The following is a 12,200-nucleotide window of genomic DNA, read 5'->3' as shown; positions in this document are numbered from 1 at the left end:
AATTTAGAAATTGAAGGGCAATGCTGGTTGGCCTGTTTATGATGCAGTATTGAATAATGCCCAAGAAAGCCTGCTGCCTTCATTACTTTTCCTAATGTATTTGTAGCAGATACAAAACCTTTTGTCCTTGCTCAGGCAAGTAGATATATAACAATAAACCATAGCTGTAAAATTACTGTCCATAAATAAACATAAATATAAACTGTACATTACATTGCAATGCTTCCTAAACTTCCTAGTATAATAAGTATGTAATCTGATCAGTGGGTGCAGCAGAGGAACGGCCCACATGATTCAATTTATTATCTGACAGCGCAGTATCTGAAACATAGAAGTTGGTTACCAAAGGTGACTGGAGGTCACTTACTTTAAAAACAGAAGGGACTCTTTAAGTCAGATTCCTGGGCTCAAGCAAAGGATTGTGACATAGATTAGAAACCCCTGCCCTGGCTGATGTGGCTCAGTAGATTGAGCACCAGCCTGTGGACTAAAAGGTCAACGGTTTGATTCCCAGTCAGGGCACATGCCTGGGTGGCAGGCCAGGTCCCTGGTGGGGGGTGGGGCATGAGAGAGGCAACCACACAATGATGTTTCTCTCCCTTTCTTTCTCCCTCCCTTCTCCTCTGCCTAAAAAGAAATAAATAAAATCTTTTAAAAAAAGAAAATGCACCCTGGCTGGCATAGCTTAGTAGATTGACCTCGGGCTGCGAACCAAAGTGTCGCAGGTTCGATTCCCAGTCAGGGTATTTGTCTGGGTTGCAGGTTATGACCCCCAGCAACCCCACATTGATGTTTCTCTCTCTCTCTCTTTCTCCCTCCCTTTCCTCTCTAAAAATAAATAAAAATAAAATCTTAAAAAAAAAGAAAAGAAAACCCTGTAAAGATTCCCTCAGCTCAAAGACTTTATGATCCCCTTGTTCTGCATGATGTGCCCTGGAATAATCATCAATGTCCTTCACAGTTTAGTGTCCTCCTTTTTCAACTGGGAGAAAATTACTCAAGAATAATCCATTTTCCTTTAAAACAAATATTCCTGGCCCGTAGCTAAGATAGCCTAGAATCTAGGCAAAATTCTGCTCTATTGGCATATGTGGGCATTTTTGTTAAGTCCTAGATTCTCAAAGAGACCAAAAGGCATATGTATTACTAACCATTGCATGTAAATACATAATACATGCTAATTTAATACATTATGTGCTTTCAAATTATATAGAATTAAGACAGAAACTGTTGACAATAAGATATATCCTACTTGGAAAAGTAATTTCTTTGTTACCTATAAAACAGTAAAACAATTATGTAAAAATAACTACAATACACCATATTTTATGACATATATTAATAATTAACTATTAATGGCACACTTATTGTTTTACCAGATTTCTCAGTCATCATTCTAAGGTAATTACTTATATCACCTATCACTAGTTTTCTCTTTCCTCTTCTTGTTAATTGTGGGGTTGATTTTAGCATATTCATTGCACTTCAGGAAAGGTCACGGTATCAATGGACTCCACCCCACACCCTTGTCTCCTTCCTCCTGAGCCCTTGCCACTTACTTTAAATCCTGGGGCACAGGTGCACTTTCCCGTTACACTGTCACAGTCGGCCCCATTCTGGCAGCTGCAGATCTGCTGGCAAGCTTCCCCATAGAATCCAGGAGAGCATGTCTCATCACAGTAGAGCCCCGACCAGCCAGGCTTGCAGGCACACTCCCCAGACATGGGGTGACAGCTGAGAGCACGGATGAAAGGAGCAAGTCACTCTCGGGCAAACATGACACCCAAGGCCCATGCAAATGTGGCTTCAGTCATGATCACCAAATGTGTGGGTAATTCCATGCACAATCATTTAAACTTCATTCCCAGGCTTGGCGTGATTTAATTAATTGGCTGAAACTTGATGGGCACTACAGAAATGTTGCATGAAATCAGCATCACACTCTAAGGCAATGACTGTCACTCAGTGTCCTTTTGTCTGAAATTCACTTTAATTTTCATAAACCAAAAGCCCTGATGCAACAAAAGGGTGACACGATGAGAAGGTCTAAAGGACCCCATCCAAGGAACAACACCAAATTGGTTCACCAGGGTAATATCCAAAGAGCTCCAAAAGCTGCAACCTTTTCAGCCTGTTTCTTTTCTCAGCTCCCCCTACCTGGTGTCAGTGCAGCTGTCCCCACCTGAAACAGCAGCCATGCTGATGGGCCAGGCAGCCGGCTGTCACTCCACAGCAAATGGACACGTCAGCTGTGCTGAGATGCACTCGTTACTGAGGTTGACACAATAGGGCACTCTGTGGCACTCAAAACACATGTGCTTCCCACCAAGGAAAATGTTCACAGCCAAACTAGCTCTGCGCACAATTGGAAGACTGTTGGAGATGGGCTTCCTCTCCAGAGGTTAAACCCTCCCCTTACATAGAGGCAACAACAAAACCCATGGTTGCATCCAGACAGTTGCTGAAGAACCTCTCCCTGGAGGACTGTTCCTAGATTTTCTACACTTGGAGAGAGAACGCTTTCCCGGGGTGGATGAGGGCTGAGGGTTTAAGTCCGGCTGTCCCACACCGAGGTACCAGAATGAAGGCACACAGCCTCTGGGCCCCATGTCCCCACCTGTCAAGTGAGGGTCTCAGCCACACCCTTACAGCGGAGATGGTTTGTTCCCCACTTAAGAAATTTATATAAATATACTTTTAGGCCCCTATTGCAACTAAATTCCCGCAAGCAAAGGCCTAGGCATCCATCAAAAGCTTTACTCAGAAACCATGGCATAAAGAAATACCTAAGTACCACTCTACATTTAAGATGGTCACTTAGATATAAAAAGTTTGAATTTGGGAGACAAGGGTCCGAGTCTCAGATTTCCTTACATGGATGCAGATTTCGTTATCTGCTATTTATCTGTGGGCAAACCCCTGGCATCTCCGTGGCATCTCCAACTTAACCCATCGAACACTGCGCCTGTGCTCTTCCCCGTCTTCATGCCTCACTGGGGGCTGCTCCAGCTGTCCCCACCAAAGTAACGGCGCCTCCGGTCTCTCGGTTGTTTACACCACACCTTGGAGTTTTTCTTGATAACACCTCCTTTCTCATCGCCCATACCCACTCCATCACGAGGACCTGACCACCTTGGATCCAGCCACAGCTCTTTGTCCTCACTGTCATCATCATGCTCCCAGCCAACACCATCTGTCCCCTAAACTCCTGAATAGCCTTCTCTAACTTCCCTCCCTGCATCCACTCCTGCCTCAGTACCTGAGAGTAGGTCATATTGTATCATTCTCCCTGAAACTCGTCAGATGCTCCCCACTACACTTAGAATAAAAAATCCATACTGTTTAATAGCTAGAGTGATCATATAATTACAGAAACCAGGACATTTTTAAGAGTGAAAAAAAGTTACTGATAAGTACATTAGGACGACAGTCCTAAGCCGGATGGCCCCTGGGACACCAGACATGGGGTCGCCCTACACAGAGTCCAAAGGCCCGCCATTTGACCAGCCTCTTCTTTCATCTCTTTCTCCTTATTACTATGCTCAGCTGTAATGGATGTGTTTTAATTGATTAAAAAAAAGGAGTGAGATTTTCCAATTTGGGGGCCTCGCATGGGTTATTCCATATACCTGGAATGCTGTTTCCCACTTTGCCTAGCTCCCTCCACCCTCCCCTTCCAGTCCGAGCTCAAATAGTCTCTTCCTTCGAGAGGCCTTCCCTGACCGCTCATATTTAAAACAGGCCTCTCCTGTCCTGCTCTTTCATAGCACCCTGTTCTTTCTCCTCTCACTCATCATGGTCTACAATCCAGTTTACTTTCACAGTCTTTTAATGCCTTCCTTCCCCTCTAGATTCTGAGCTCCATGAGGGCGAGAGTTAAGTGTGTTTTTTCACCTGTCCCTGGTGCATAGGAGGCCCATCGTATATACTGGTTGAGTGAATAAGTGAAAATGTCACAGTTGATGTGTAGTGGGGGTCTGACTCCAGGGATCTTATTTCCCTGAGCTAATCTGCTTCTCCCTAATCTCTGAGTCATCTAGCAATGTTAAATGATAATCTGTATGTATCTGAATACAAAGGCAAGATCTCCCCTAAAAATAGATTTTAAAATGTCTAAGTCATGGCTTAAAGGGGATCGATCACCATGGAACACTCACTTATATGACACTTATGATGACATTGCAAGTGAGGGCACAGACTGGTGTCTAGCGTGTGCTGAGCGCCGAATGAGTGCTAACACCAGGCGCAGCAACCCATGTGCATCACTTCGCTGAATCCCCACAGCCGGCCTAAGTATTAGGTATGATTCCATTCTATAAATGAACGAACAGAGACCTGGAGAGAGTAAGTAATTCATTCAAAGTCTCACACAGGTGCTGACTGATCAAATTCAAACCCAATTTATTAATTATTTGTATACCAAAGAAAAAGAAAGTTTAATAGCAGCCTGCTAAGAAGACTAGCTTATGAAAAAAGAATTGCTATTATTTAGGAAATAGCCTAGGTAAAAGGTTAGTAGGACCAATATAAGCCTGCACTGTGCAAAAAGCAGGGACAATTTAAATTTACTTCAGTAAGGCCCTACATTTGAGAAAAGGAAATGTTTCAAGTAATGGATTGGTTATCTAAGCATGCTATAAAAAGGGCATCTTTTAGTATAAAATATTACTTTTTCTAAAAGTGAGACAATAACTTTCATGGTATAGACATAACTGTTAAATAAAACAGACAATTTGGAGACAGGGAATTGAACGAAGCTAGAGGCAGACGGAGAAATTGACATTCAATGCCCCCCAGTGAGTATTAATGCAGCACACTGGTTCTCAGATTGATTGACACCAAAATTAGTATTCTGCAATTTGTAATTAGGTATAGGAAGCCAGAGCACTTCGGAGGCATTTGATGTGTTCTCACGCAGGCAGCTTAATTGGTAATGAGATTTGCGTGCTGATGTTAGTGCAGCAGATTAGAGGCTGAAGGATAATAAATATACTCCTACTTTGTTCCTTTCTTCAGAACAGGTGGCTTTATGTATGGGAAAATAGGATTATACACATGTAGGAATACTGATCATTTTATACACATATACAACAAGATACCCATCTTCTAGGGAAATTTTCAGTTTAAGAGTTAAATTATTATAAGTACAATAGAATATTGGCTAAATAGAATGAGTTGTTGAAATTCCTTTTATTCATTTCCTTAGATGTTATTAATATTCAAATGTAATGACAATTAAGTAGCATTTGCAAATAGGCATATCCTGATTGCCCACAGCTAGTAAATGTCCTTATTAACAAGAGCTAATACAAATATCTCATGTGGAATCTTACTAAATCTCAAATTTTATTTTCAAATAAAATCATTTACTTGATTTTTATCAAATGTGATTGTTATCAACAGATCAAAATCATTTCTACCATAAAAGTCTTCATTGGAAAAGTCCAGGTTACAGTGTCTGTCTTTAGGCTCTGAAACAATGCTAACATTTTAAATACGAATATCACCTATAACTGTATTTAAATTTATGTGAACCCTATAATAGATACTGAAATAAAAATGGCTGCAACTCCTCCCATCACGAGGTTGAGTACACTGCATCTGGACTTGGTGGTGTGACTGGCTTGGTCTAAAGGAACATTAGCAAACATGCCATAACCAACGTCTGCAAAGTGTCTGCTGAGTGGAGTTCGCCCTGTCGCTTGATGCTTTTGAAAGCCAGTCACCATACTAAGAAGGCGAGGCTAACCTGCTAGATGCTGGGGACATAGGGCTCAGTCACCCTTTGTCACCCAGACGAAGATCAGACACGTGAGTGAGGATTTTCAGGCCCGCCCAGGCAGGCTCTAGTGGATCTGCCATCTGAACATAGGGAGTCCAGCAAGAGGACCACCAAACTGAGCACCGCACAAATAGCCACACGAGAGATCACCAGTTAATAAATAGTTGTTTTACATCACTAGACTTGGGAAAGAATTTTAGTTTTAACGCAGCAAATGCTAACTGAGATAAACCTCTACCCAAATATGTGGCTGCAATATATGTGAATGTGTGTGTCCACATAACTCAAAATGTACCTAAAGATAAGGTTAACTAATAGTTTGCATTGTAGTGGTTATCTCATTAATTATAATGAAAGGTTTTAGGATAAATATACATCATGAATTATGGAATAGCAAGCTCCACTTGCTTGATTAAATGATAAAATGAACAAGCTAGACTTTCAATTAACACAAAGATTCTATGCCTTTTAGCTCAAAGGAACAGTATGTTTCCAGGAATTTCAAGATACAAAAAATCAGATGGATGGCACCAACTGTGAGTTCAGCAAGATACAGCCATGTAATCAACATTCAAATGGTTTTAATATAAATTTGTAAAAGCTAATTTTTAAAAGTAGCTTTTATTATTAGGGAAGCACTGCAGAGACTATTGGATTTTTAATCTTCTGATTGTCATACATTATGAGACAGGTTTTAATGTTCTTTCCATCTATGTGACTGCCAAAGAATTTCATGTACAGTTGGCCCTCTTTGTCCAGGGGCTTTGCATTCAGGATTCAACCAAATGCAGATCCAAAATATTCACGGGGGAGAAAATCCAGAAAGTCCCAAAAAACAAAACTTGAATTTGCCGTATGTTGAGCACTATGCTGAATCCACCTGAAACAGTGATGTGTAGACATACCCTGATATAGCTTATAAGCAAATATTGATTTGCTCTATAAGCAAAATAGGGTTGTATTTGCAAATACAACCCTATTTTATATAAGGAACTTGAGCATCTGCTGATTTAGTACCAGGGTGGGGGTGGGGCTAAAACCAATCCTCCAAAGATACCAAGGGGTAACTATACTTCCTTGTTAAAGCATGCATGTGAAGGTACACATGAGCTATGTCAAAATTATCATGGTGTTGATGCCAATCAAATGACTGTCCATGTGCACCTGCCACTGCTAATATGGGAGCCAACAACAAAACCAACATTTTACCTGCCCCTCCAATTCTTCCCAGAGCAGAGCTCCTTTGTAGGGCATAGTAGTCTATTTGACTTCAGGCTGCACTTCTTCGATATGTCCCACTAAAATGTGTGTGCCCACACATACACAGAACAAAGTCCATTTTTTTTTTGTTCCTAACAATGGTTTAAAGAAGAGACTAACCATGGGCTTCTGTTTACTCTTAACCTTTGTGCATTTGAGATTTGATGTGGCCACAAGTTGTCTTTTAGAATCATGAATGAAATAACAGCTGTGCTGAATGCAAATAAAAGTAATTGTTATAATGTCTGAGCTGCTGTATAATGCACAACATTTTTGTCAAACTCAACTTTCCCAGCAGTTTACAAATGAAACCCAGAATTCTAAGTGATATGGATCTGGTCCTTGGGGAAGGGAGAGGAAGTAAGGGGGTGGGAAGATATTTTCAGGGGCAGACAAAGTACAGTAGGGTGGGTGGGATCATGGTTTCCTGTTCTTAAATTCTTCAAGAGTTTTGAGCTAAAAGACCCCTGTGAGTTCCATGTCAGAGTAATCAATTCTGAAAACATATTTCACATGTGACAGCCACATGCGAAGCACTTTCACAAAACTTCCACCGGTACACTTCCTCTCCACACAGATGTTCTTTCTGTCAAGCACAAGATACTGCCGTGAGAATCATTTTGTGAGATTTTTACATACTAAACTGGACTTACCCCATCTCTCTCACTGCATCTTTGCTTCTAAGGGAATGTCACAGAATCCCTCTCTTAGGGAAACATTCTATTAACCTCAGCAAACTTAATTTTTGCTAGTAACCATTAAGAGAGGATAGAATTTAATATCCACTGACAAGCATCTAACAGCTTTAGCACCTTTGATTTGGACCATCACCCACTCAGGACAAAAGTCTTCCATTTCCTTAGTGGTTCCTGCCCAGGAAGACTCAGAGGCAATGAAGGTCTTGGGGTGGGAATCTCTCTGCGAATCTCTCCTTTCAAATAGTGGACATGTCCTTCCAGGGGCAATGGACCCTCACCTATGAGTGTTGTCCAGGTGGCAGGGGCACCGCTTGTCACACTTGATGCCGTAGAGCCCTTCTGGACACAGGCGTGCCTCGCAGTGCTCGCCGGAAAAGCCTGCTTCGCAAAGGCAGGAGCCACTCACGTGATAGCATTTCCCTCCATTGACACACTGGCAGGTCTCGGCACAGCGAGCTCCATAGGAACCCACAGGACACTGGTCCTGGCACCTGCCAAGCATGACAGAGGGTGGTTAGTACCTTGCGGAAACATTCAATTCAGACAATTTTACATATAAATTGAAACTACTTTTTGAACTTCATTATTTATTTAGTGATTACCCCTTTACAGGTATGAAGAACATTAAGATGAACTCCTGTGAACACAGCTAGTAGTAACAACAATATGACCTGATCAAAGAAATAACATAAACAAAATAAAATTATGAGCCTTGGACACGAAGCACAGTTTATACATAGTGCTTGCCAAAGGTTTATAACATTTTAGTAGGTATCAGGAAAGAGAAAAAAGAAATTGTCCAAATGTTAGTCCCAGTCCAAATCGGGAAATTAAAAAATGTGTTTCCCAGTTCCAAAGAGAAAACTTTATAGCAAATTCAAAACTAAATTTTAATTCTGTTGGCTTTCATGCTGACATTAATTTTTAATCTCAGCCATGAGATTTAGATCAGGGGAGCTCTGAGCTATTGAAATCAGGTGTCCCAGATTCCGACCTGGGAGCAGGGTACCGGTAGGTTGCAGGAAGGCGTGGAGTTCCCTAACACAAAATTTTTATTAAACAGGGTATTGTCCTCTGCTGGGAGGAAGGGCTGCCAAATGGCAAGGAAAAAATATCAGACCTCAAAAATTCACTTTATTGTCTTTTAAAAAAATAACGTTAGAGCTTAGTCCCAGAGGAGAGACTGCTCTGGATAAGCTGGATCAGGTGGGAAGCAGAGTTGTTGAAGGGAATTGTGACAGAGAAGCGAACATTTTCATCGCTCCACAGAAAGCAGGACTCGTTCCTGGCCAGCCAAGCCTGTTTTCGACCAAGCAAGGTGACTTGATGGAGCTTCCTGCAGCAGAGGGAGTGCTTTTTGCCAAAGGAGAGGGAGATGGGTCTCACCTAGCCAAGCACTTGCCACAAGTAGGGCAACATTGTGAGTCTCAGCAGCCACTTCCCATGTGGCTCTCGTCATGCCAGACCCCGTGTCTTAAATGTAGGTCAGCACTGCGCTGTTTCAGATGGGCATGGGGCAAGCAGCAAGTGCAAAGCAAACTCAAGCATACTTCAAAGCAACTGCAAAGTGGCCGAAAAGGCAACATTTTTTCCACATGACTTTGCATAATTTTAATGGTAGGATGTGATTACTAGCAATACCAGGGCTGGGCAGGAATTCTATTTAAGAAGGATAAATCTTGAGAATCCTTTGATACTTTTCTGGTAAACTCTGGCTCTCAAATATATATAATGTGATAGAGACAAGAAAAAGAACCTTTTGCAAATTGGGTTCCGCAGACTCTAGGCATGTTTAGGTGTGTTTGTTAATAGGCAAAGCCTTCAAATCAACAGCTCAACAAATTATTAGATAAGTTCTTCAGTAATTGCTCTAACATTTAGCATAAAATCAGATGTGTGCTTTTAAGTTACATGAGTCTGCCTATTTTTAGAGCAGAGTGTTTGTAAAAGGTACCCTATTTTTAGCTTGTAAGAAGCTTTCGTAAGTGACATCACTTAATTTTTTCCTTAAAGATGTAAACTTCAGAGAAAGAAATGCTGAGGTATAATAATTGGGCCTCATCATGGCTCTGCTAAATGTTAGCAAGACAACATATCTATACAGATTTTTTTGCAAGTCAGTATCAAAAAAAAAAAGAGAGAGAAGGTACAAGGGTTTCTCCCTCTTGTACGGATTTAAAACAAACCCAAATGCTAAGCGTTGGACTGCATGATTGTAACTTAGTACAAAGCACAGCTCTTTCTGGGTGAACTGAGTATAGATCGGAAGACTGGAAAAGCATCAACTACCAAATGACAGGGAACCAGTGTGCATATTTTATCATGTCTTGGCAGAGACTTCCTTTTCTCTGGGAAAACAATATTCATAATAGCTGGTCCTGGCCATATTTATCTTTCTAACCTATAATTAAGTATACTACTAGTTTGTGTTATAAATGGCAAGAAGCCATTTGAATTTTATTTACTAAAAAGTAGCCATGATGTAAAACTTGCTTCATATTCCTGCTTCTTTTTCATCAATGTTGCACTTGTAAGAGAGTCCTGTTAATAACAGTTATGTCTATTTCCATCTACCAAACCAAAATGGTAGAGTATCTTTCTCGAAGTAGACATTTTCCATCTTGAAAATAAACACAATCAGAAAGTACCGTCTACTTTTCTGATTGATTCAATGAAAAGTCTTTGTCAAGCTGTCATATCTCTCTTTCTCTCTCTTTTCTTTTTGGCCCCTTTATGGAAAAGAGGCATCATTTCCCAGCCAAATTAATGCCCTTACTGTTGCTTTTGTGGTACCAAGTGGAACAAGAAACACTATCTTAGGAATCAGGAGAAGAGGAAATAGATGGCAGAGGCAGATAAAGATATTGCAATAAATATTGGCCACAGTAGTACTATAGAGATACACAGTTTCTGTGTATTTTTTAAGATTTTGAATAATGCCCTGGAATTAGGAAAGCAGCAAATAGAGATAAACTAATAAAGCATGACACCAGTCCTCATTGAGGGTCATGGGATTGTCTTAACAGCATTTCAATAATTACATTACGTCTCATTGTGAACTTGTGGAAAAGGAGTTGAATTTGTATGGAAGGGGTGTCAGCTTCTGCTGTTCCCTTGTCCTTTTGAACATGAACCTTCCCAGGGTGCCTGGAAAAATTAATTGGGCCAAACGATGATACAGTGTGAAAGAATCACATCCCTCATTAAACCTGGATTGATGAATCAGACCCCTGCCTTTCAAACTTCTGGAACTGCTGCTCAAGAGAAGATATAAAAAGCAGTGGGAAAAGAACAGACCAATCAATACATGAAAAAGAATAAAAGTCCAGGAAGAAGCAAGTGTATAAATCACAATTTGCTCTTAAAAAACTTGCTCTTAAAATCCTCCACAAAAGTTAGTAAGTGGTTTCTGTATAAGTAAGTGTAATTTGTGGATTAAATATAAAATGCTACTCTTGCTATCTTTAACAAAAATAAACTTTAGATGAATGAAAAATTTACATATAGAAATATAGATTACTAGAAGTAAATATGTGGTAGTATTTTTACAATTGGGTTGTGAAGAGCCTAAGAGTGGCAAAATTTCCAAAAAATAAAAAAAATTATAATTTTCACTATTTAAATTTTTAAAAAATTATATTGCAACCCCCATCTATAAATTTAAAGCCTAATGAGACTTGAAAATTATTTGCAATACATTTCATACAGGACCAATATCTTTATATACAAAAGGTCTCTTACAAATTGATAAGAAAAGGAAAAATAGGGGGAAAAAAGCAGCACTGGACAAGAGCCAACTTTTCTCCAGTCCTGATACAAGAAAGAGTTCCTCCACTGGAGACCAGCACTGCACCCTCCAACTTCTGTCTGTGATTTCTGGCGTTACCTCATGTCACACACATTCTCCTTTGCTTTGAGGGTGATATGGACACAGGCTGTCTTGGGATAGTCCACAGCTGACCCAGAAGTCTGTGCGCCCAGCAGACATTGACGGAGCACCCACCTGTTGAGTGCAGGGACCCCAGCTATGCATAGATTCCATGATAGCCCATTAGCATTAAAAACACTTTTAACCCCTTCAGAAGCATTTTTGGGAGGATCTGGAAACCATCTTCTTACTCTTGCTTGGCTGTGACACTATACATTTCCCTAGCACAATATCCGCTCAACCTTTCCACAAACCACAAAGCCTATTATTTAGGCATCCCACGAGCTGCTCTGCCTGCCCACACGGTGCCTGCTTGGTTTTTTCTGTTCACCCTCTGGCTGGGAAAGCTGTTTTCACGTCCTGCTCCTGCGTTGCTGGCGCCACCTGTGGCAGTACCTGCTCCTCCAGGCAGCAGCCCTGGCCTTGCCTCAGTCATTGAGTTACCGCTCTGACTTCTTGACACAGGGGAAATAGCAAGCTGAGAGCCTAGGCCCTGTCCCCACACCTCCTGCCACTAACTGCCCCAGAGCCA

The 12,200-nt window shown here is 41.0% G+C and overlaps 1 protein-coding gene across 2 annotated transcripts in view; it reads right to left on the bottom strand.

Annotated features, from left to right (window-relative positions):
* Nucleotides 1-12,200, bottom strand: part of MEGF10 (multiple EGF like domains 10) — a 173,835-nt gene that overhangs the window by 40,156 nt on the left and 121,479 nt on the right. For both annotated transcript variants that reach the window (XM_045838135.1, XM_045838134.1), the window contains exons 9-10: nt 8,019-8,231; nt 1,560-1,734 (exon numbers count right to left, since the gene is read on the bottom strand). In XM_045838135.1, the coding sequence (XP_045694091.1) occupies nt 1,560-1,734; nt 8,019-8,231 (388 nt within the window). The remainder of the gene's footprint in view (nt 1-1,559; nt 1,735-8,018; nt 8,232-12,200) is intronic.

Source organism: Phyllostomus hastatus, unplaced genomic scaffold, assembly GCF_019186645.2.
Source record: "Phyllostomus hastatus isolate PE091 unplaced genomic scaffold, TTU_PhHast_1.1 phas_contig_254, whole genome shotgun sequence".
Lineage (NCBI taxonomy): Eukaryota > Metazoa > Chordata > Mammalia > Chiroptera > Phyllostomidae > Phyllostomus > Phyllostomus hastatus.
The sequence above is the reverse complement of the archived record's forward strand: the minus strand, read 5'-3'. Positions and strand labels throughout refer to the sequence as shown.